Below are 25718 nucleotides of genomic sequence, written 5' to 3' on the forward strand. Positions count from 1 at the left end.
TCCATCCATCCATCCATCCATCCATCCATCCATCCATCCATCCATCCATCCATCCATCCATCCATCCATCCATCCATCCATCCATCCATCCATCCATCCATCCGTCCGTCCGTCCGTCCGTCCGTCCGTCCGTCCGTCCGTCCGTCCGTCCGTCCGTCCGTCCGTCCGTCCGTCCGTCCGTCCGTCCGTCCGTCCGTCCGTCCGTCCGTCCGTCCGTCCGTCCGTCCGTCCGTCCGTCCGTCCGTCCGTCCGTCCGTCCGTCCGTCCGTCCGTCCGTCCGTCCGTCCGTCCGTCCGTCCGTCCGTCCGTCCGTCCGTCCGTCCGTCCGTCCGTCCGTCCGTCCGTCCGTCCGTCCGTCCGTCCGTCCGTCCGTCCGTCCGTCCGTCCGTCCGTCCGTCCGTCCGTCCGTCCGTCCGTCCGTCCGTCCGTCCGTCCGTCCGTCCGTCCGTCCGTCCGTCCGTCCGTCCGTCCGTCCGTCCGTCCGTCCGTCCGTCCGTCCGTCCGTCCGTCCGTCCGTCCGTCCGTCCGTCCGTCCGTCCGTCCGTCCGTCCGTCCGTCCGTCCGTCCGTCCGTCCGTCCGTCCCTGAGTGGAGTAAGCGGAGCATTGGCAGTGTGCCTACTACGCTTCGCCATTTTTGCAGCCGCCTCTTTGGAGCCTTTCTAATCGTGCGCGCACGAGCCGCGTATGCACCATCGATGGCAGGACAGCTTGTCTGTCGGCAGTGGCGGTGCTGACGGCGTGACTGCGCCTCGAACGGCCGTGTAATTGCTATCGTAACAAAACATTTTTGCACGTGGAGCTGTTGGTAAATTTAACTCTCTGCACATTCAACGTGGCTCCATTTTAGTGCAGTACGCAGTGTATTCCTACGCACGAATACTTTACTGAAGCCCCCTACCGTGTTCCACAGTATATCCAACGTACTACGATATGTTGGCAATGATGAAGGAATCGTTTCAAAGTGAAAAGCTTTCCTTGGCTCTTGGCCCGTTTTTGGGGTCATTGGACCACCGATACGGCATTAAGGCTCCAACGCAAAGGCCGCGTGCCTTTTCGCATCCTGGCTGGCGGGGGGGTGTAGGATGGCGCATTTGTCGGCGAACGCAAATTGTTAATGCCCGTTGATACAAGTGTCCTGTCGCGCGAGCGCTTTGCGGTGTTTGAAGGTTTTGTATAGATTCTGCGGTAGAGCCATAGGAAAGGACAGCCTTCCTCCTCACCCGCCGCCCTCTCCTCCTGCGGTGGCTGTGGGAGAGGGCTCCGAGTCAGGAGAGGAGGATGGCAGTCATCTTCCACACCCGTGCTTGCGCCGCTGAAGACCACACACATGTGACAAATCAGCTTACATTCATGGCCACCTACACTAACCGCAGTAGATGTGCCGGCTGAACGCTCTGTTCTCTATGGAATTACGCAGTGGAACAACAAAAGCTACTTACATATTCTTGCTACGCCAAATTATACCCCTTCGAGCGCATCATTCTTTTTAATAAATGTGCATAGGTTTCTAGAAGTGTTCGGCCATTCGACTACATTGACAGTCATCGTCGATGCTTTCTGTAATTTTTTTTTCTTTTTTTTCCCTTTCTCGTATTGCTTCAGCCAATGACTAACTCGCCTATGTGCTCTGAGTTGGTCGTTCAATTTACCTTATGAAAAAAGGTGACATAAATGACATCACTAAATCAATTATTTGAATTTCTGAAATTCGAAGGAATCAAGGGAAAATGCTCAAAGCATCATCCTATCACCTTGACTTTCTTTCAATGGAGGCTAAGGTGCCGTGTAATAAAATTATGCTAATTTGACACTCTTATTGAGAGTCCATTTTAATTGGTGTCTCTAGGTAATATTTAAACTCACCTTGCATTTCGCTTTTGTTTCTCATATGCCTCGGTACACGTAACCGTATGAAACCAACGTACAATCAAGCCAATGAAAGCTCGTTGGCTACGTAACGCTTTTGCTGAAACCTGTATTCTCGATTTTCCCGATTCTTCTCATTCGGTAAGCACAATAAATTTTAACGATCTATAAGATGGCCTAAAATCGTTGCTCTAAGTACACAGCCAGCGTGTTTTGTTGCTCGACGTATGGAGAAAATTTCGTGTTAATCGCAGTTGGTACAGAGAGCTCGGTGGTCGGCTACTGGACTTGACTCGCGACCTGCGTACGACTCAGACGGAAGGGTCTCTCCTGCTGTCAGCGCCGCTCGTCAGGGACAGCGGCAAATATTTCTGCGTCGTCAATAACAGCGTCGGCGAGGAACAAGTCCGCACTACTCTTTCCATTACAGGTTAGTTCTTTTCTTTTTTTAATTCATGGACTTGCTGCCGAAAATCCACTTTGGAATACCTTGTCAAACTTAATTTTCTTTCTTCCCCTTTCCCCTTCCCCCAGCGCAAGGTGGTCAACCGAGCTTAGTCTTGGCTAACCTCTCTGCCTTTCATTTATCCTTCTCTCTGTTTCATGCGAGTTTATGTAGACCGTCTATGTTCTCCTCCCTTATATTCGTGTGGTGATTACATATCGCAGGTGAACCAAGTGACAAACTGGTTAATGGCAAATGTCATGATCAAAGTATGCTGTTCTGTAGTTTTCTTGGTTGAGTTATTGTTGCCAGGTTGTCCTTGCTCGAGCCATCCACATCAATCTTATATACTAACCTTGCTGAAGGAAGCGAAATCAGCAATGAAAACATGACATCTGAAAACACATACTTAGTCCGAGCTTTGATATTAGGTACTTGCTATCATATTAAATGTTATCCACGTTTTCCACCTTCGCATTCTAATACCCGCGGCGGTGGCTTAACGGCGATGGTGTTGTGCTGCTAAGCATGAGGTCGCGGGATGAAATCGCGGCCGTGGTGGCCGTATTTCGATGGGGATGAAACGCAACAATGCCTCTGTTCCGTGCATCGAGAACACGTTAAAGATCCCCTGGTGGTAAAAATTATTCCGTAGTCCCCCACTACAGCGTGCCTCATAATAAAATCACGGTTTTTGCACGTAAAACCCCTGAATTCATTCATTTCGAGTTCTAGCACTTTGGGCAAGTCAGCTTTCCCAAAGTAGTGCGAAACTTACTTTAGCTGCAACAAACTAGGGAAAACAAATATTTACGAGGTCCGTTAGAAAAGTATCCGACCTTTCCTTTTTTTTTTTGCGAACACCTGTTGGATATGAAACAAGTGCGCTTGCATCAGCCGACCTTGACCCTCCGTGCGCATGCGCGAATTTTTTCCCGCCTGCAGATAGCGTCAGTCGCTGGGACGGTTTGAGTGAGGTAGTGCGCAGTGCTCTCGTCGGTTTTTTATTGCAAAAAAAATGGAGGAGCGACTGGAGCAGCACTACTGCATCAAATTTTGCCAGAAACTGGGCGATAGCCAAGTGGAAACCATTCGGAAGATTCAGACGGCTTTCGGTGACGATGCTATGAGCAGCACATAGATTAAGGAGTGGTATAACCGGTTTAAAGACGGCCGCACATCGGTCGAGAGCGGGCCACGCTCCGGTCGGCCATCAACATGCCGAAATGACTAGGTGATTGTGGAAGTACACGCTGCGGGGATGCGGGACCCTCGTGTGACTATACGAGAAATTGCGGAAGTGGTGGGCATCGGCACTTTTTCTGCACTTTCCATTATGACCGAAGATCTCGCCACGAAGAGAGTTGCGGCGAAATTCATGCAGAAGCTGCTCACGGTGGAGCAAAAGCAACTTCGTGTTGAAGTCTCACAGGACATGTTGGATTCCACAAACAGTGACCTCGACTTAATGAACACCATAATCACTGGCGACGAGTCTTGGGTGTACTGGCACGACCAGGAAACCAAATCCCAGTCGTCACAGTGGAAGCATTCTACGTCACCAAGACCAAAGAAGGCCCGTCAAGTGCGCAGCAACGAATGACTGTTTTCTTTGACTCCCGCGGTGTGGTACACCACGAGTACGCACCACAGGGTCAAACAATCACCAAAGAGTACTACAGGGATGTCCTCCGTCACCTACGTGACGCTGTGCGTCGCAAGAGACCGAAGTTTTGATCAGCAGGAAATTGGCGCATCCATCACGACAATGCTGCTGTACATTCCTCGCACTTGATTCAGACTTTTTTGGCGAATAACCAGACTCCTGTAGTTCAACAGGCTCCTTATTCTCCTGACATGGACCCCTGCGACTTCTGGCTGTTTCCCAAAATCAAGAGGCTATTGAAAGGAGCAGGATTTCAGACAAGAGAGCACATTATGGGTGCAACGACAGCTGAGGTAAACTCCATTCCGAAAGACGCCTTCTCGGAATGCTTTTAACAAGTGCAGCACCGCTGGGAGAAGTGTGTGGAGTCCCAAGGAGTCTACTTTCAGGGTTATTATGTTTCCAACGCTCCAGTTATGCCATTTTTTTTTCTTCATACAAAGGTCGGATACTTTTGTAAAAGACCTCGTATGCAGCAAGTTTAAGCTGCTAGGAAAAATTGAAAGCCCGACATGGATTTTGTCCTGTCAACCAAATATAAATTTTACGCAGCTATGTGCACCACTTGTAAATTAAATCGAGGAACTGCAAAGGAAGATTGTATTAGAAAAAGCTTCCTGAATTTTTAGATCTCGAGACTTACAAAGTAAGGAATAGAGAGGCATTTTTTTTATTGTTGGCTCGTCTTATTGCCTGCGGAATCACAGAAGCACATCTAAGGATATAACTTGCTTCCCATAGGTCGAGCCAGCGATAAGCAAGATGTCAGCCGACGCATGTACCTAGCATTGAGCGTGTTCCATTATCCCGGGCGAGGACAAGCATGTTCAACGAATCGCCAGTGTCTAGACCAGCAGTATTAAACCCAGGACGAACGAGTCAGTGTGCAAGATGAACGCATGTTTAAAATTTCGCTAGAGTGCGCAGTCGAGCCGCGCTGAAGCTGTTAAGTGTTCGCGAGTACGACGTGCCTCTGCTCATCAGCCCATTCACCGACCGACTATCGAGCCGACAAGGATGCACAGTTCACTTCTTTTTTCAAGTGGTTGCCTAACCATCAAGCATCCCTTTCCTACATAGGAGGACTAGGTTAACGTCCATTTCTAAATTAGCAAAGTAAAATAATTACTTCTACATGCTATTCGAAGAAGATCGTGTGGACACTTGGACTTAGTGGGACGTCCCCATCATCGTACTTAGAAAGAAAATTGGCCTAATTCTCAAATAAAACTAAATTAATCTCAATTTTCCCCTGAATGCATATTGATATAAGAACATATGGATCATCATCATCACCACCAGCCTGTTTTATGTCCACTGCAGGACGGAGGCCTCTTCCTGTGATCTCCAATTACCCGTGTCATGCACCAAGCGATTCCAACTAGCGCCCGCGAATTTCCTTTGTGATACTTTTTGAAAATCTGTATGTTCTAATATAAACCGATATGGCCGTATAGAATTATAGTACGGAGAACACGAATCATTTCAACAAGGAAAAAAAGAGACATAATATAGTGCACGTTTATACACCATTCTGCCTACATTGAATTCGTCAAAAATCTTGCCTCTCATAAAGAAGTGATAACCTCTGCTGTGGCAAATCATATCGCTACCCGGCCGCTGCGCAATGCCATTTAAATCTACTTGTTCTATCACACTCGCGAACAGCACCGCTGAAGGCCGAGCTGTTCCCGGCGGTGCAGACGGCCGACGTTGGCCAGCCGGCGGTGTTTAACTGCACGGTGACCGGGCACCCCGTGCGGTCGTTGTCCTGGTACAAGGACCAGCGGCCTCTGGAGGCCAACGCCCGGGTCTCATTCCTCGCCACGGGCATGATGCGCATAAGCTCTGTGCTCAGAGAAGACGCGGGCATGTACCAGTGCTACGCGCACAATGAGGCCGACTCAGCGCAGGGATCTGCGGAGCTGCGGCTTGGTGGTAAGGAATCGAATCGGGCAAAAGGGACTCGATCATCCTTCTTTTTTCTTTCTTTTCTTTTGTTTTCAAGGAATGTTGTACCAGGCACCTACAAAAAGTGACAAACGTGTTGCTGGCCACATATCTTCTACTATTTATTTTCTTAGCGAGCCATAAGGACACTAAATGTTCTGCTTTTCTTTCCACCTGCTCCGGCTCAATGTCTACGCTGTTCTACTGCTCAGCAGGTGGTCACTGATCTTTATTCCCGGCCACGTTCCAACTGGAGAAGAATGCCAAAACGATCGTATATGGGTTCAGGTTAAACGACCCCAAGTGACGCAAAAATACAAGAATCCTCCACTGCGGCACCTTGCGTAGCCCCTGACTTGCATTAGGAAGTCAAGATCGATCAATCAATCAATCAATCAATCAATCAATCAATCAATCAATCAATCAATCAATCAATCAATCAATCAATCAATCAATCAATCAATCAATCAATTTACCCATGTTTATTCGAGTAACTAATAACCGAATGCAAATCTGTGAGTACGTACTCTAATCGGGTTTTACATTTGCAACCTTCAACAAAGGTTTAGTGCTCTTCTGCTTTGTTGCCACTGAATACTTTGTTCTCGCTCTCACTTTGCCCTCACTAAAAGAAAAAGAGAAAATTCGCCGCGGTAGCTTAGTGGCCATGGCGTTGTACTGCTAAGGTCGAGATCGCTAATGGGACCGCAATCCATCGCTCGAAGAATTGCAGGCTCGTCGTCCGCATACCTGAACCAGACTGGTATAAGTGTAAATGAATCGGCAAATCGCGAAATCCTCAAAGCGCGCATATTTAGGTACGTTGGGCCTTTTTCTTACAGTGCTTCTAATCATAGTAGAGTGCATAAATAATTGGACGAGACGCATTCATATAAGCAATGGGTGGCACAGCTACAAACTTAGTAGATTCTATGTGCAGACTCACAATTCTATTTTTGCTTGTATTCCCTGTTCATATTGTGGATCAAACAAACAAGGTTCACGGCAAAAATTTCAAAAAATCACTAAGTGACTCCGCTCATGTGAGTTGGAGAGAGAGAGAGAAGTTTAATGATACGAAATGCCGAGAGGTCGGCCTGAGGTATATTCCTCTAGCCAGCTACTCGGCATTGGGGGGAGGGGAAGAGGGAAAGAAAGAGGGAAGAAAGTGGCGCATGATGGGTGACGAGGACGATATTAGGAAGATGTAGAACATATGGCAAGCAATTTGGCATGCTCAAAGTCTGCAATCCAGGCCCGTCCTTTTTAAAAAGTTCAGTAATGCCGATGGCCTTGAAACTCGATTGAGCATCTGGCCAAGGGTCTAAAATAACGTCCTCCGCCTGATTGCAGCGACATGATGAGTGGTGTGTGCGATTTCTATTCGTTATTTTAGTTCATGCCGCAATAATTTTACGTTCAGGATAACTTAGAATGCTCCAACATGCATTTCACATTTAAAAGAAAGCTCGCGAACCTGTGCTTGTAAAGCGTGCTTTTTCTCATAAAAACTCTTTGTGTGGCGAAGGGACAGTAGCGTATCTTCGACGGCTAGATATGAAAGGCCTGATCGCTTCACTCCGTACTGCAGTACCTCCTACCATCTGTTAAATCGAGGCAAAAAGGTGCACACACTTCACAGAAGTGCATGTCGTATATATTGCACTACGAGCTAAAAAAAAAACAAGCCTGGCTGTTTCTTCTTTTTCTTTCTTTGTTTTTCTTTCTTTGTTTCTTCAAAGATTATCCTACAGTGCTCAAAAGCATTAATGCAGGGTATTATAGTAACTAATAGAGCGCGTATTTGTCTCCACAGTGTACTTGCTCTTTAGTCACCCTGTTTCACTGGTTTACGTTATTAAATATATTTTGCACATTAAAAAAACGCTACTCGTGAAATTATAGTGACTTGCACAGACGTTACAGGGTTATGTTAGAACAGTGCAGTTGTTTTAGTGCTCTAAATTGTCCATCTCAAATAATAGTGTTTGTAGCAATGTCGATATGTTATGTTATAATACAGTCGAGACTAGCGCGCAGAAAAGTTGCACACGAATGTACATGTATAAGGAATTTCCTCTCGTTGACCAAATCAAACCGACATTCCAAATCTCTGCGTAAAATAGGGTAGCTGTAACTTCGAAGTATTCCAATCTGTTTTATTCAAATCTCCTGATGTCAAAATTTACGAAACCGCCAATACAAGCATTGGGTAGTGACCCACGGGGTTGTTTGAATAGGCCTATGAAACGTTCTTCTCGTTTATAGAAGGACACTTTTGTTCGCTTTCAAAGCGAATGTCATTGCCAGCAGTGACAGGTTTTTTCTGATCTAATTGGCTGACCAGAGGCGAAAAGCGCGGAGAAGTGGAGCCCCCCCCCCCCAGACTAGTTCAGGCATTTTTCCCATAGCAGCACTAAATTTGATATGCCTTTGTGGTACTCGTAGAATTAGTCCGGCTTACTGCGGAACCACCGTCGGACTGCTGTCTTGGCTTCATCGTTGCACGTGAATCGCTATCCTTCCAGGAATTTCATCAGCGAGACACCTCTCCCCATACGTGGGCTGCATTTCCCTGTAAATTTCGATGCGCGTTCGTCCCTTGCTCCATAGAAAACGTATCATCCGTTGCTCGTAGGCCGTGGACGTGCGAAGCACAACCGCTATCTTCAACAATTGACAGCAACGCCGTGCCGCGAAGTTACCGGCAGATAAGGCGGGGCCGGTCCAAGAAAAGTCCCCCGCTGGGAATGGATATGTTGACTTCGCGTTTACAGCTTAATTTGGCTTTAAAAAAATAGAGGCAAATACTTTTTGATACGTCCTCGTAGATAACCGGATGAGGAGGGTGATGCCGGCGTCTGGGAGTGGCCAGCTTCTCCGCGCTTATCTTTGGGTGTATGGTAGAAAATCGCGATGACGTACGACGGAAGGGTAAAAATGCCGCTAAAAATGCCGCTCATTGAAGAAAAGTCGCGAGAACGATGTCGTGCACGTGCCGAAAAGCCTCGACAACGTTATCTGCTACGCGAAAATTTTTGTTATATTCGAGAAAATCCGTTTTCCCCGGCCACGCCGAGCAGTTACGGCCAGAACGATCGGTGTGTAGCCATCTTCTATTCCTTTCGGAACGACACAGTCTCTAGCTATTCAAATAAAAAAAAGAAGTTAGTTTAGTTCGGCATATAAATGCATCTTTGATGCGTGCATGTCACTTTGACGTGGTGAACTTTCGCGGTTTTTAGGCGTCACGTGACAGACACGCCAAGTGCGTGCAGCCCAAAAACGTGTGATCAATAGCGAAGGGTTGATGGTGGAAATGGGTTGGACCGAAAATAATTATTTTTCTTTTGTTGGGTCTAATCATGCATAATCAGTGCGTACACGTCATGTCAGATTAAGAGTTTTTGCTGTTTCTCTGACATCGCTTGAGAGACAAGTGACGTGGGGATGGCCCGAAAACATTTTTACCAATCGTGGAGGGCTGATTGCACAAATGGAATAGAAAAGTTTAGATTAGTTTTACGTTATAGCACCCCAGAGGAACGAAGCTGTCATAATCCATGCTAACTAAGAGTTGTATGTGTGAATGAAATCCAGCTCTTGTCGCCCAAAGCGTAAAATAGCTTGTAGGTACTTTCGATGTGCGGATGTGTGTCAGACTGTAAAGAAAGGAGAGACGAGAGAGAGAGAGCGAGATGTGTGTACAGAAAGGCAGAGAGGCCGGCCTTAGCAAAAGGAAAGGAATACAAGCGGCCGACGATGGGAATCGACGTTCATTCACCTAACATTTAGTCGTAAGCCCAATACTGAGGCCCGTGTTTCTTAATTTTGGCAGGAAAATTACATCACCTATAAGTTATGCCGCTTGTTTATGATCATGCAGCCGTGTTGGTGACAGAAGCAGCCCCATTACTCAAACCTATCTTGCTCATGAAGAAATAAGACAAGCAGAAGATGACTTATACGAGCAATATCGTTTGCCAGACTGATACATATTTACTGCACTATATTTTCCAAATACTGGTCACACGTTGCAACACTAAAGTCGTCATGTGCGCTAGCATGATCGCTACATCTCAAACTAAAACTATCTGCCGTGGTTGCTCAGCGGCTATGGTGTTGGGCTGCTGAGCACAAGGTCGCGGGGTCGAATCCCCGCCAAGGCGGCCGCATTCTGATGGGGGCGAAATGCAAAAACACTCGTGTACTTAGATTTAGGTGCACGTTAAGGAAGCCCAGGTGGTCTAAATTTCCGGAGTCCTTCACTACGCCGTGCCTCATAATCAGGAAGTGGTTTTGGTACGGGAAACTCCACAATTTAATTGATTAAACTAAAAATGTCGTCAATTTCATCTAACCCGCAAAATATTTTATAATCTCTTTGCATTTTCCGGCAACTTTACGTTTCTTTTGAGTGGAAATTATCGTGCCATAACATTTTCCGCTGTTGTATTCCTACTTTATTACCAAGAAACTTTCGCTGCGCAACGGTGTAATTATTTAAGCGGCGTGCCTATAAGGCCGACACCGCGTTACAACCATTCGCAGTGAGCCTTCAACCTCTTACGTAATATTCTTTGCCAGGTTAATATCTCATTAGTACTTGCTATCTCATGGCTCACTTTACGATTTACGCAACGTCATTAGGCCGCCTTGCACAGCCATTCGTCGACAGCACAGCTTTATGCACCTGGCGCTGCTCAGCTAAGTCAGAAGAGGCTTTCAAAGGCAGTGCATATAAAACCGAAAGCTAATTGAACTTGTTCATTTTTTATCTTTTATTTCAGAGTCCATTATTTTCGTATCTTACCAGTCACCGCATCGACACCACAGTTTTCTTCGAGCAACGGACGCTGGCGGACCTCGTGACCGTATTAAACATTAACGATGAACGTCCCCGAGCGTAATATAATTAGCTTTTTTTATTATCGAAGAACAACCTGGTGAACCTGACGATGTGCACTGCATTTAAGCTAGTGAGACTTCCTTATTGGGCGTTTACGTAAGCACAGGGATGAAAATAAAAAGGGTGTTCGCCGTAGTTGCAACACAACCATGTAATGAACCTTGCACTCGTTTTGTATTTCTCGCTTTAAAGAGAGCGTTGCAAGAGGCATTTTACTTTTGGTAGCCAACTTTAACACGATAATTAGTGTAACTAGACGCACGAGTAAAATTTGAAGTCGTTTCCCTTGGGTGGATCCGCGTTAGCGAGTTGCCTGCCTCGTAAGAACTTGAGAACAGCTTCGCGCCACCGGTCGCCCCTTTGGATTAAACTGTCAAAGACGTGACTCCTAATGAATTCCGGGCTTCGACGACGCAAGTTCATTGCTTAAGCTTTACTTTTTTGTAACACTGCTGCTGTACGATGAAAAAAAAAAGCAATAATCCTTAAATTATAATTACTCCGAGGTTAGCAAAGGAAAACAAAACTCGTGAGGCATAAAGAGGACAATAATGTTATTTGCATAAGGTTAGCGGTGAACACTGTCCGCACAAAGCTTTCGCTGGTCTCAAGAAAACCGCCTTTCGAAGGCGCGAGCAGAACAGTTTGTGTAAATTACGCTGAACGAGTAAACAAACGCCAGTTACAGCGGAGTTTCAGAGTTTCACATTCTCAAGACATAGCTGTCGTTGGCGCGGTAATGAAACGCGGCAATGCTTTAGCAAAGAATAGGAAGAAATGACAATGCCACCCAGATCATTGTAGTGTTCCAGAGCTAACAAAAAAATGGCCCCCAAGAACACTGATATTTACAGTCTTCATATATTCAATATCTCGAGTCAATGTTAATTATTCCACACGCCTACGTACATGCCATACGACCAGCACCAATCGCAGCATCATATTCGCGTTCTCTTCGGAACATACTGGTGGTAATATATTGGGCAGTAGCTTGGAGGTGAACACACAAGCGCGAGAACAAGTTAAGCACTGCGCAAAGAGCGATGTATTGAAGAATGCTAGGCGTAGGAAGAGAGCGATGTGGATTAGAGAGCAAACGGGGATAGCCGATATTTCAGTTGACGTTACGGGAAACAGATGGAGCTGGGCAGGCCATGTAGTGTGTAGGGCAGATGATTGGTGGACCAGAGAATGGGTGCTAAGGGGATTTAAGCGCAGTCGAAGATGGCGGAAAATAGGGGTTGATGAAAGGAAACCTTCAGGCGCAAATTTGTCTACAAATACTGATCAACTAGTCCAAGGCAGATGTAATTGGAGATTGCTAGGAGCAGCCTTCGTACTTCAGTGGACATAAAAAAAAGGATTCCAATGATTGTTTTAATGATTATGATGATTATGATGATTATGATAATGATGATGATATTGGTGTTGACCTTTGGAGGTATATTTCAAACAACTTTTGGAAAACCCTCGTGATTGCAATAACCAACGCTGCTGAGGACCACAGAAAAACATACACAATACGTGAGAATGAAGCAGCGCGCTCCAGGATGGGAATGTCTAAAGGTCAATGCCGCTTGTTGCATCTGCGTCGCAAGCCCCAAGGGTAGCGTTGGCCTGGCGGCCTGGGGCACAGCTGGAAGCATCCGAAGGTCCTGGCAAAGGATGAGTCGACTGCTAACAGAACAACTTGTTTATTTTAGCATCGCAAAAGAGCGGCCGGTCAGGTCGACCGAAGTGGAGAGACGGGAGACCACGTTACTCGACGGAAGAAATCGGAGCCTCCTTTGGCGTCCGTGGGCTGCTGGTTTTATGCTCTCGGAGTCGAGGGCAAGAACTAACGGCTCGCGATGAGGCGCATGTGACGGCGCCGCGCGGACACGTTGAGACTAGAAGGTGTCGCATCCGCCGGGCCGGCGCCGGTCAGACCTCCTCGCTTCACAGTTGAGGAGCTCCTCTCCCCGGCTGCCACGCTTTGACAAGCGTGGGCACCAACATGCACACACACACACGCACACACACGAAGACACGTGGCATTGAAACATGCCTCGACGCGCTTGGCGGGGAGGCGTTGCGGCAGCGCTGAACGGGCCAAAATGTCCGCCGCTTTGAACGAAGCCCCGGCGTCCCTTGCATCCGCGCCGGCTATACCGCGCGTCGTAGGCGAAACGTAACACGCTGTGAACTTGCAAAGTATCTCGGCATTTATCGTGCATTGGTTTACGAACAAAGCGATAGCGGCGACTTGAGTGTGCTGTTCTTTCGTGGACATTCCAGGTCGAGAATATACAGCTTAAGTTTGTCGGCGTTGCCTAGTTATATAGCATATAATATATCATGGAAGAGAACGTCGGGTACCTTTACCAGGTTCAAGCAGAATACTTGACATATAGTATCCACAAGCAAGGTTTCGAAAATTCATTAAATGTTACCTCCGAAAATACCAATGCAAGCATGACTATCACGCCCATGGCTCATTGATATTTGCGCATAAATCAATGTACCTTGTACTTAATGGCAGAGCTTCCTGCACACTTGTGTAGAGCCCGGAACTTGCGCACTTAGGACAGCTCTGGATCCGTTTCCGGGTTATCTCTACGCCAAGCTCTTCTTCTTAACTTCATTTAAAAAATTGTCGTGGCGCATTGAGGTAGCGCTGGCTACTTGATCTCATGACGGTGGTTACGTAGACTTCCCAGAAACACGCAGTTGCGCATACATGCACCACGTCAGATATTCGTATCAGACTTAACGAGTTTAAATACTAATACGAACTGTGGGGTTTAAAGTCCAAAACCTGCACAGTGCGCGTGTTATGAAGGAAGCCATGGTGATGAGGTTTCAGTAAAACTTTGATCGCCTGAGGTTTAATGTGCACCTAAACCTTAAAAGCGCGAGTGTTATTTTTATTCATTATTCTTTATTCTTTCGTTCTTAACTATATGCGGATGCCGTTGCCGGGATCCTATCCACGACCTCGAGCTAAGCAGCAGAACCACAGCTGCTTAGCACTGAGCCAACGCAGTGGTTGACGAGTTCCAAGTAGCGATATACGTGCTACCTCTCACGCAATGAACGCATCTGAATCCACTCACAGACGTGGCGCCCTTCCTGACGTCCGTGTTCGACGAGCAGACACTGCAGCCTGGCGCGTCGGTGTCCCTCCGCTGTTCGGCGGCGGGAAACCCGCTGCCGCAGGTCACCTGGACCCTCGACGACGCGCCGGTGCCGGACTTCCACCGCTTCCGCGTGGGCGACTTCGTCACGGCCGACTCCGTGGTCGTCAGCTTCGTCAACGTCACCGAGCTGCGGGTCGAGGACGGTGGCCTGTACGCCTGCGCTGCGGCCAATGCCGTCGGCGAGGCGAGTCACGGCGCCCGCGTGAACGTTCACGGCCCTCCGGTCATCCGGCCCATGAGCAACATCTCGGTGGTCGCCGGCACCACGCTGAGGGTGGTCTGCCCTGTGGCGGGCTACCCCATAAACAGCGTCACCTGGTTCAAAGGTACAAACATGGGGGAGACTGTTTCTCACCATGTCTGGGGTCCTGATTAGAGTGGTGACAGTCAACAACCTAACCACCATTTAGTGTTTTAAGCTATGACCACCAGTTTGTTTATACATGAAACGGCACTTCACTTTTCTTTACATACTTGATATGAAAAACGCAGAAGGTTGATACAGTATATGGAAATGTTGGGCATTCACGCCTTGTCAAAGAACTTCGTTATTCATCTTAATGTTGAAATGTCAGTGTACAGAGGAGGCAGACGATATATCCCTATGTGTATGGTTATTTGTTGTTGAAGCAGTGCTTAGTGCTTCGCGTGCAGATATTTTTTTCTTCCTCTGGGACATTAGCCTTGCCCAAACACTCTAGTTGTCTCTTACAATGTGTTATTGTGTTTGTTGTGCTCGGTGTTTAATCTATGTTTAACTGGGTCATTTCATGTTCCGCCATTGTCATGTTCCGCCATTGTCAGGAGGATGCTTGGCGTATGGCCAGGAAAACATATCCAGCGCCCAATTAAAGGCAGTCTGTCTCTCTGTCTTTATTGTTTCGGATCTTTCTAGGCTAACGTTTGGAGATAAATCAGTACCTTAACAATTTCAATTAACCACTAACCACTCTCAGTGTCTTTATTATTCTCCACGTATAGGTCACAATTGACGAAACTTGCTTAAGAACCATTTATCACTGGCCTAGTGAGCACATTAGGAGCTTTGGCTGCCACTGTGTTCACTGGAGTAACAGCGCCTGTTATAGCTAGTGTAGGTGGCCTACTTCTGGCGTCCTTATGACTGTATGTTGAATAGTTGTTGCCACTTTTGGAATGCCTCGCCAATAAATGGCGGCACGTGTAACAAATAAGAAATTAAATCATTAAAAAGGGTGAATAGACGGAAACAAGCCCTCTCTATTTCCCATCCTATTGCTGAACAACAACGGTCCTGCTTAGCTTCGGTGATTTAACGAGAACCGGTACATATAGAGTAAGACACTCCGGAAGTTGTTTCCTACGACCATTTCTAGCTTGCCCACTCTAGGGCCCCGTTAACCTTGGCCTCACAAGGTCTGCCGAGCTGCGGCTTGTGTTCGCGCCTGGAGCCGGGAGTTGGAGGAGGAGGAGGAGGGCGCTTCGTCACCTCTTCCCGTTCGCAGGCGATGCCCAGCTGCCGACCAACCACCGACAGCAGATGGCGCAGAGCTCGCTCAGCGTGCACAACGTGCAGCGGGCCTCCGATGAGGGCGAATACTCCTGCCTGGCCCGCAGCGGGAACCTCTCTGCGCGTGGCAACACCTTCGTCAGGGTCCGAGGTAATTACGCTCTGCCCAGGACGGCCAGGTTCAGGGTGGGCGTCCCTTGCGCTAAGCCAGGATAAAAAGAATGCGAGAAAAGACACGCGGCCCGTTTCCGACCGCCACCCGGCTCAGTGCATGCATGTACCGACGCGAAGGTTCTTTCTTTTCTCTTCATCGCCGTTCGCAAATGTTAAGCGCCGGGGAAAAAGAGCGAGCGAGAGACGAACGACCAGAAAGATTCGAGAGATAAATTTCGAAGCAGCGTCGGCGCGGCTCCGTAAATTATTCATTCCGCGTAATTTCAAAGGGGCCGAGAATCTTTTCCTTCTTCTGTTCTTTTTTTCAAACGTTATTTATAGCGTCCTCTCCCCTTCAAAATTGCTCTCATCAGCTAAGAGAGGCAAAATGAGGCCGAGGCGTCTGCTTTGATACGACACAGGTGTTTTGATTTATTGCAAGGTGGCGCGCTCCCGGGGTGTATCAGTCGTAGTGGTAGCAGATGTGGATTTTGGCCTTTTGAGGTAGGAACTAATATGCTAATGTGCAAACTTTCCGTTGTGCCACCACAGAGGAGATTTATTTTTATTCTCTGGTGATGTTCCCGAATTGTTAGAGATACTTTTGTGATTGTTTATTATATTTATTTTTTGCTTCACTAACGCAGCTGTTTATACCTCAGATTTATTTGCATGAATGAAGAGGAAGGATTGTGCAGGTTATTGGCACTTTCTCTTGGCGCTGACTCGCAGATTGTGTATGACGGCGGATTGTTGCACTGGGAAGGCGTGGGGGGAAAGCACACGAGCCAAAAAAACGCTGCTCATAAAACAGAAGCGATACCTTTTTGAGGTGTTTTCGTTTTTGTTAACCGGTAGGAGAAGACTGCTGGCATATGGTCCTGTACGTCAGAGGCGTACGTCAATGTTGGTAGGAGACAGAGCTACTAACACTAGACAAGTATGCGTTGTTAATAACACCCATTTTCCTCTCGCTTCAGTAACCGATTCTGTGCTGCTTGAGCTCCTTGTATCTTTGTATTTAACCAGAAGGGGGCAAGCCAGCACGCTTTGCTAGCAATCAGTTTCGGCAAAACAAAACATAAAGCAGACGTGTAGAGATTGATAATATCTGCCGCGTTGGAGGAACAGCGAAGACGACGATCTATAACGTTCGCGAGAAACAGCGTTTATTTATTTATTTTATTTATTTCATAATACTGTGAGCCTTTCTCAGGCTCTGACAGGAGCGGAATGTACAATAGGTGCTACAACAGGTTTGGTGTTCCCGAACATGAATGAAAAGATACATACCTTATATAAATAATAGAATCAAAAAGTGTGCAGAGCTGTAGAATCATACAATTCATGACTCATAATCAAGAAAGCTATGGCTACAACACATTTACGAAAGCATTTTCAAAGAAGGATTCAACATTCGCAACAAAAACATCAAGTGACACATCATTCACAATATGGCGGGGCAGGCTATTCTATAGTTCTATGGATCGAGGAAAAAAATAAAATTTGAATAAATCACATCTAGATGGAAATGGCCGTATGCACAAGTCGTGATTTTAATTTTAAGCGTTTAATTTTATCGACTCATAAAGTTTTATGTCCCGAAAACTTGGCTGGGAGGGACACCGTAACGCGTAATGGTTCAGATTTATTTTGGCCACTTAGGATGGGGCCGGGGGGGGCTCTAAAATGTACTTAAAACAAGTGCGCGGACGTTTTCTCATTGCATTTCTACGAAAAGCCAGCTGACATGGCTGAGAATAGAAAGTCCAACCATGGGTTCTAAGGGGCGGCTAAGTTTGTCGGCTTGTATATTCGCAGAACGTAAACCCTGTACACTGCAGCGCGGTATTTAGCCTACTGCAATTAATAAAGGGAGGCTCCCGCACAAAGAGATATAAATGAAACATTTTTTTCTTCTTGGAGTGTTTTGGGACACTAGCGAGCCTAACTCGGCCTAACTTGCTGTCACTCGTGTATTCCTGTGGCATTTCAAAACTTCTCGCGCACAAAGTCACCCGGATTGTGCACAGGTTGAATACAGCATTCTTCATTTGTCTCTTCTATTTTTCTTTTTCTTTAGTAACAGCTGGAAAATGCCTTCGCCTAAATTGAAGCAAGTTGAAGCAAGACCGTGCGGCATACATTTTTCAACACTGTAGTTTTCTGTTAGTGCTATGACGGAACCCTTCCGCGAAATTGGCAACAATCAGCATTCGTAAACAATCGATAAGTTCACGAGAACAGCAGCATCTCCTGCAACGGCTAAGCGTGGACAACTGTGAAAAACGTACCAGCTACTTTGCGCATTCATGTACGCTTGCGGCTGTTGTGAATACCGGAAGACCATCAAGCACCAGCTATGTCGTTGTGCGCAAAATGACGTTCAGTGCCTCCCTCCCTAGATCGCCGTTGAACCAGTCGCGCACCACAACGCTTTCAGTCGCAAAGTTTTTAAGACCGTGGACACGTCCTTCACAGGAGCAAAAAGCTCCGTACTCGTGCATGAAATTTTTTAAATGCGCCGTCGTAAGTGATCGCCTTTACATGTGTTTTGCATCCTCGTGTGATGACTAGCTCTCTCTTCTCCGCTGTCGGCTCCTTTCCTCTTCTTTCTTTCTTTTTCTGTGTAGGGTAGCAAAGAGGGCGTTTGTCTAGTTGACCTCGCTGCCTTTTGTGTGTTTGCCTTCCCAATCTGTCTAGCTATGCACGGGCAAACCCGGCTCGGATTATTCTTGTATTCCTTCAGAAACCCCGGTATTTCCATACACTTCAGATAACGACCACCCTTTCCCTCAGTTTGCACAGTATGCAAGCCTCCTTCCGGAAAACGCGTACGATGCATACGCCGCCGCATTGACTTTCAACAAGCCGCTTTGATATAGGGGCCGGGTTAACGGCAACAAACCTGCAAGCCGTTTGAAAATGTTGGATTTTGCTAGACAAAATCTCGACAAGAGACGTGCCAGCCCGAGCTGCTTCCTCCCCAGCTTCCAGACTTTGCGCATAAAATATTACTCGGATGGTTTTACCTTGTTTTCTTCCCTACGTCACAACCTTATCTAAAAGTGCGCCGTGGTGATTAAAGAAACTACAAGCATAAAACTTCAAGAAGGACCGCGAAGAGAAATTCCCCGACGCAACGCGCGCGGGGTCTACGCCACGCTTGCGTATCCATGGCGGCAGCAGCGGCGGGGTAGGCACAGCGATCGTTCAGTATTCCGGTGTGGGCCAGCCTTAAACGACGGGAGAAATGGGGGCTTAATGCCGCCGCTGCTGCACAAGGGAGCGGGAGGTGCGTTTGAGTGTAGAAGAAGCCACGGGTGGCAGAGCGGTATAGGAAAGGCTCGGAGAGGGTCGGGGTCCGGGGCGCCACAAGTTCTTTAAGAGGTTTGGTTCCTATGGGAAAAAAAAAGCCGTTTTGCCGCTCCGTTTGCCCGTTTCCTCTCCCTTTACAGCGGCTTCCCCGAGGGGCCGCCTCGAGGCTTTACCGACGCCTTGTGGCTCGGGGATTTCGAGGCGAGCTCGGACGGAACGTGAAGATGTTGCCCTCCCTACGCCGCTGCACCTTTCACCCTGGACCACCATCCCAAAACATCCCCGCCATTCTCCTCACGCGTGGAATTACTTCTCGTCGCGAGGTGCCCTGTCTTGCTCTTCTCGAGTTCTCCCTCCCCTCCCCTTCCCTCTTCTGCCGGCATTCCCTTCGTCCCGTCGCTCTTCCCGGAGCCTCGTCGCTCTTCAAACGGCGCCCTCCCCTTCCGAGTTTAGATCTGTTTCGAAGTCACGTTTTCGTACGTGCGCGTGCTCTCGAACGAGTCCCGAGCGAGATCCGGAGAAGAAGCCGGTGTGATTTGCTCGCCGAAAGTGCCACGGCAGCTGCTGGACAAGGAGACCGCCACCGTCTCGAGCCGTCTTCGACCGGTTTCTTGAACGATCCAATCGGCAGGGTGAAGTCGTTTGAATAGACCCGACTAACCATCGGGAGTAAAAGTTATCTTAATTGCACAGCAGGACATCCTTTCTTTTTCTTGGTTGCCTGCAGACCCATTTGTTTCGATGAGTATTGCAAATAAATGAAGACGCAACTTATGTAACTTGTAATCGCGCAACTTATAATCCAATTATGTTTCCTATTCGTATATATACGCAGGTTCCCGTAGTTGCGGGTGCGTCTGGTGCCGAATAATTATTTTAAATACTTTCTGTCGAGAAAGGTTTCGGGGATTCATTAATCATTTCAGGTGGAAAGCACAGCACGACATAATGCCATGTGAGACTAAAAGATTAGCCCACGCCAATATTTGATTGTCTGTGCTTGAATAAGAATAGTGTGGCACACCTTTTCATCAGCGCCTACGACATTCCGATAGAAATTTTTTTTTTTTTTTTTTGCACAACCTTGCTCTCTGAAGTTTCTTGAGCTGAGCATTTGACAACGCTTCAATGTTCCGAAAGACGCTTTCGCACTTGCATAGGCTTTGATAGATTTGTGATTGCGCGCGCCGACAGCTCATTTTCTTTCAATGGCTATAAAATCTGATCAAGTTACAAACCTGCTCCTTCAACTATACTAATAGCACTAGTGAAATTACAGCTGTGTACTGCTGTCTGAGTGGTACCGATAAAAGTAGCATAGACATAGAAGTCCTGAATCCGAGTTGACTAAAAAGTTATTGCACTGGAACTCTTCCTAAGAAGAGATGGTAAGCAATCGTAATGTAGGACATAACCGGTGAAGGTTAATTTTCTTTCATCTTTCTCTTTTTTTGCCTTATGTTCTTCCGCTACGGCAATGGCAACACTTTCCCGACTAAGTCGATCAGCACTGAAGTATGCACGTAAAACCTGCGCAGTGGAGCTGCAGCCCTCATTAAATCTAAATGGTGCTGGGAGTCTGGTGCACAGTTAATCAATTGGTATGCCGTACAGGTTACTTGTTGGTAAAACAGCTAATGGCTTGTATACGTTCGGATATTGCGCCTGGTTTACAAAAGTGGGCTAAGCGGAGGTCTGAAAAGTACATTGTGTTCAACACAGGAATGCAACAGCCGCTTAGTTACGTAGCTGAAAATGGTTCCTATTCAATAGGAAAAATTCGCCCAAGTGTGTTATTTTATTTATTTTATTTATTTATTTACAAAATACTGCAGGTCCAAGCTAGGGCCCATGCAGGAGGGGCATCAAAAAGGTTTACGCAAGCACTGGTAAAAACATCAAACAGAAATTATCAGAGATCATGAAGAGAGGGAATAAACATGACACATCAATGAGCACATTATGACCGTGAAAACAATTATACATTGCAACTTTAGGAAAAACAGCCCTTTGCAAGAAGAAAACAAAAGAAAAGCGCTTCACATTGTGGCGTTAATGCGTCGAATGAGTCACTGCTCTGAAGCATACATAGCGGCAAAGCGTTCCAGTCTGTAATCGTTCGTGAAAAAAAATGGAAACTTGAATGTGTTAGTACGTGTTCTAAATGGTGTTATCGATTCAGCATGACGATTTCGAGTCAGTCGTGGCATCAGTGGTTGGATGTACGGAGCAGGGTCTAATGCGAGATGGTTGTTTTTCAAGGGAAAAAGAAACTTTAATCGCAGAATTTTGCGACCTAGTTTAAGTTCCTGGATATTATTTTGTTGCATCATAAAGGTTGGGGAGTCTGTCATGCGGTATCGAGAAAAGATAAACCTGTGTTGGACCTCACTAGGGCCTAGCAACAACAACAACGACGTTTTTTCTTCTGCAGTGCCTCCGGTTATTGACAGCCAGATGCTCCCGGACGTGCTGACGGCGAACGAAGGCATGAATGTGAAGATGCTGTGCAGCGTGGTCCAGGGGGACCCACCCATCACTTTGCGCTGGACGCGCGGTGGTCGCAACGTGGCGCGAAGTGCCTCGGTGTCCCTGCAGAGCCTCGAGGACTCCTCAGTGCTAACGATGAAAGGCGTGTCCATGCGGGACTCCGGAAACTACACGTGCGAGGCGTCCAACAGGGCATTAGCTGTGAACCGGACCGTTTCCCTTGTCGTCAACGGTACGTATACACTAGACGCACCTTTGTTTCGCCAGGCGTGATACTTTGCATCTACTTTCATTCCTAAATTAAAAATATCTTTCTACAAAATTATTATTTCACAGTAATCGTTCTTGTGCGCTTATCTTTCGAAAATACCTTTTTCTTTATGATCTAATCCGCCTATAACTTAAGGTACAGACCAGCTATATTGTACGCATTTGAAAAGCCAACGTTCTGTTTCGCATCACACGATTGGCCTAGATCGGCCTAGGCCGCGATATCGGCGCGGCCTAGCACAATCGCCTGAGACGAAACCGAACGTCGGCTTTTCGAACGCGTACAAGATGATGGCGCAGGTCCCCCGAATTACGCGCTCTGTTAATGGGAACGGACTTTAACAAATTAGCCCCTGATTGCTCTCATATCAACAGCGCTTATCTTCGTCATCGCTTGCGGACTCCTCGCCGCAGTTACGCCATAGCATCATCGCCCTCGAACGAAAAACGCCGGACCCAGCGAAGCGAAACAGCTTTTCCAGTTCCCAGCTTTCGATACCGCTCTGTATTTATTGGCGCTCCCGCCTTTCCGCGCTCGTATGCTCGGAGTTCTTCACAACTTCGGCCGACCGAGCAAGCAACGCGTCAAGATGTCGAGGCAGATAGCGTTCGTCGCGAGTGTGGGACCAACGAGACAAGCACAGGGCTGCGTTAGCCAGTGCTGAGCCAGAGGAATAGCCTTGCCCTTCCCACTTCAGAGCAGCTTCCCGGTCGCGGTCCGTTGGCCGACCAGTGTGGTGGACCGTAGAGAATGGAGGAGGTAAGGGAGAGGCTCTCCTTCGGGCCGGCGGAGGGACACGTGGTTTGCAAAAGTGCGGTGATTTATCGACGCAAATCTGAGCGCGTTCGTGCGAGACATGCCGCCGTCTGTTCGTCGGAGGCGCGACGAGACTACCGCTTCTCCTCGCCCTCGTTTTTCTCAACACGCTCCAACCGTTCTGCCTTCACTGTCTCCCATCTTCTTCCTGATTTCCCTCCCGCCCCTGCCTCACAATTTGTTTCCCCATTTCTCCAATCTTCCCCGCTGTATCCCGCACAAACCTCCACGCATCCTTGAAGCCTTGCTGCCTCCTTCCTTCCAGAGTCTTCTCCGCAGTATTCCCCGTCTCCTCACGTATACACAGACATTCTCTCTCTCTCTTTCCTCGCTCCCCAGTCCTACCAAGTTCAGTGTCAGAAATCCCTCTGGCCTTCTCAATCTATCCCCCCTCCTACCCTGCTCCCCAATCTCACGGCCCACAGCGGCGTTAACCCCTTTTGCCCACCACCACGCACAGACTTCCCCACCCCTTATGTATCTCAGCCTCCGCTCCTCTCTTCCCCACAGTGCTATCCGCGTTCTTCTCGCATGTTCCTCTGGCAAGGCAGTCGGCGGTGGTGGTTCGGGCGACGAGCTTTTGTGGCCGCGCAATCGATTGGAGCGCCAAAGTGGACGGCGGCGAGTTTTGCTCGGCTGCCTCGCCTCCGCTCGCTAGATCTGCTCGCGTCTGCATGTGCGTGCGTGCGTGTGTCGTGACGCTAGCAGCGCTCGCTCGCCCGCTCGGAGCCGAGATAATGGTTCCTGGATGCCGTCAGATAAACAAGGATGGACGAACGAATGCCACGCGGCGGAGGCTCCCCGAGTGGCATGCGGCGAGCCTATTTCTCTGGCCACGTCTCCCTTCCTTCCCCCCTGTTCGTCTTTTTGTCGATTTTTTTCTTTCTCCCCACTCTCCTCGTTTTCCCTTCGGTCCTCTCCTGTCGAAATCGTGGCTTTTATCTGCTTCCGATTTTTTTCCCCTTTCACATCAGCTTCTTAGACGAAGAATAGTGTCCACCATCTTCGCGGGGCTGTAATGAGAAACGTTCGATTGCTGCTTACGAGATTAGGGGGGAGGCAAGACAAAATTTATAGCTTGTCTAAGGCGGTATTGACCATGAGTTATGAACTTGCGCCCGCGAAAGAGTTATCAGTTTCCACGTAGAAAGAAAGAAAGAAGAAAAGGACGCCTTTTTATTTCTTTGCTTTGTTTTCTGTTGCATAGTGGTGTGCCGTTATTTGTAGAGAGAGAGAGAGAGAACTCATAGGGAAAGGCAGGGTGGTTAACCAGGCTGAGAACAGTAGGCTACCCTGAACCGGGGAAGGGAGAAAGTGGATTGAAAGAGGAGAAGGAAGGAAGACGTCTACAGTTTGCACTGTTACACACACAAGCGTTCATCGCTGAGTCATGCAGGCTGATGCATTTCAAGAAACGCACCAGCGTCTTTGTGGCCTTGCGCATAGTAGACGCACGAGGCTACGGGCACAAGATCAAGTACCCAAAGCTGTCTGAAGGGCACTCCTTTCGTCTTCATGTGTGGGGCAGCCACAAGTGATATTTGGTCGTTTCCTCGACACCACATCTGCTGCAATTGGGCCTGTATGCCACTCCAATTAGGAATGAGTAAGAGTTTGTGAAAGAAACTACTACTCGCAGGCCGATATTTGTAAGTTCCTTTACAAGTACCGTCAATGATATAAGTGGTGTGCTCACGAGCTTATGCACGCATACGTGCGAGCGCGTCTATGTGTGTGTCTGTCTTCAACGAGGCTTCTCTAAATATTAATAGGGCAGGGAAAACTATACCGCGGCACTCAATAAGATTACAAGAGCGCCGCGCACTTGAACAAGACGTGACGCGAAGCCTTGGGCAATATTTTCTTATACATTTTAGATGAGTTTTACATGTTCACCGTATGCTTCTTTGTGATATGCAGGCGCCCAGAGAAGTTGATTAGAATTGCGAAACGACAACGCTATACTTCGCGTCGGATTTGGGCGCTGCATCGAGTTGTATTTCGCACATTTATTCCGCCTTGTCTGCCGGACTGTAGTTAACTCTACAGAGACGAGCGTGCGTAGCAAACTATAGACACTACAAGCGCAGCGAACAAAAGCTTCTTTATAGGTTTCTGCTGATGTTTGCAATGCTGGCTGAATGCGCACAGGTTCCTGCATGCGACATTTGTCAAAGTGATTGGCATCTCTCTGTGACGCCTTTTAGTAGGTGCTGTAGTCTTTTGATAACTTTTGAGTGTCGGCGAAATAATTCTAGCTCTTCTCAATTTTAACAGAAATTTGCAGTTATGTCTGCCACATCTTGGTGATGTTTTTTTTTTTTTTAACTGAAACGCAAAGGCGAGCAATTGTGCGTTCCATGCAAGCGTGTGTACGACCAGAGCAGCAAGATGACGACGATGGCTACGATTACAGCATGACTGCGACGACATGAAGAATGACTTTGTTCTACTCCCGGAGAGGAAAAGTTACAACCTGGTCCGCTGAAACTTGGGTCGATCCCGAAGGCGGTACAATGTCGCACAGCGTCTACGTACCGTTAGCTGCTACGATAAAATGAAAGGGCGATGTAGGCTTAGGCAACTTTTCACTGTACCATGTGACGCACGGGAAAGGCACGTGTCGGCTCTGTCGCCCCATGGAAACAGGTGCGCGCGCGCGATCTCGCACGCGCATGGTATGCGACAACAATCGCCTCAAAATGTACCATGCACACGAGTACGGCTTGATAATTACACGTACATTTCCCTGTGGCGTAATATCAAATAGCGAGTGTAAACTAATGGTGAGAGCGCCAAGCTATTGTGCTGGAGTGCCGAGGATTCATCCCATCATCGCAGCCTTGATCTTCATTTATTGAGGAGGTCCAAAACGATGCGACGCAAGGACCTGCCTGTCCACCTACCACGCATGCTTGGTATGAGTCAAAGTTATGCTTGGCATTAAGGAGATGAAAAATAAAGGCTCCAGACATTCCACAGGTTTCACTACTCAATTACATATCTATTGAGGGAGGGGGGGGGGGGGGGGGCAGGTTTACCGTTTTTCTGCTGCTTCGTTTCTTTCCCGTAATTATTATCATCATCATGATTCATAGAACGACCTGACTGTCTAGCTTATCCCCCATTTTGTGCACGTGTCATGATTAGGAATTATCATCCTTA

The 25718-nt window shown here is 47.7% G+C and overlaps 1 protein-coding gene across 1 annotated transcript in view; it reads left to right on the top strand.

Annotated features, from left to right (window-relative positions):
• LOC126536904 (cell adhesion molecule Dscam1-like) overlaps window positions 1–25718 on the top strand; it is a 333560-nt gene that overhangs the window by 238794 nt on the left and 69048 nt on the right. Inside the window, exons 7-11 of the mRNA XM_050183951.2 lie at window positions 2122–2297; window positions 5647–5916; window positions 13935–14342; window positions 15501–15656; window positions 21411–21698. Coding sequence (XP_050039908.1) covers window positions 2122–2297; window positions 5647–5916; window positions 13935–14342; window positions 15501–15656; window positions 21411–21698 — 1298 coding nt within the window. The remainder of the gene's footprint in view (window positions 1–2121; window positions 2298–5646; window positions 5917–13934; window positions 14343–15500; window positions 15657–21410; window positions 21699–25718) is intronic.

Source organism: Dermacentor andersoni, chromosome 4 (assembly GCF_023375885.2).
Source record: "Dermacentor andersoni chromosome 4, qqDerAnde1_hic_scaffold, whole genome shotgun sequence".
Taxonomy (NCBI): domain Eukaryota; kingdom Metazoa; phylum Arthropoda; class Arachnida; order Ixodida; family Ixodidae; genus Dermacentor; species Dermacentor andersoni.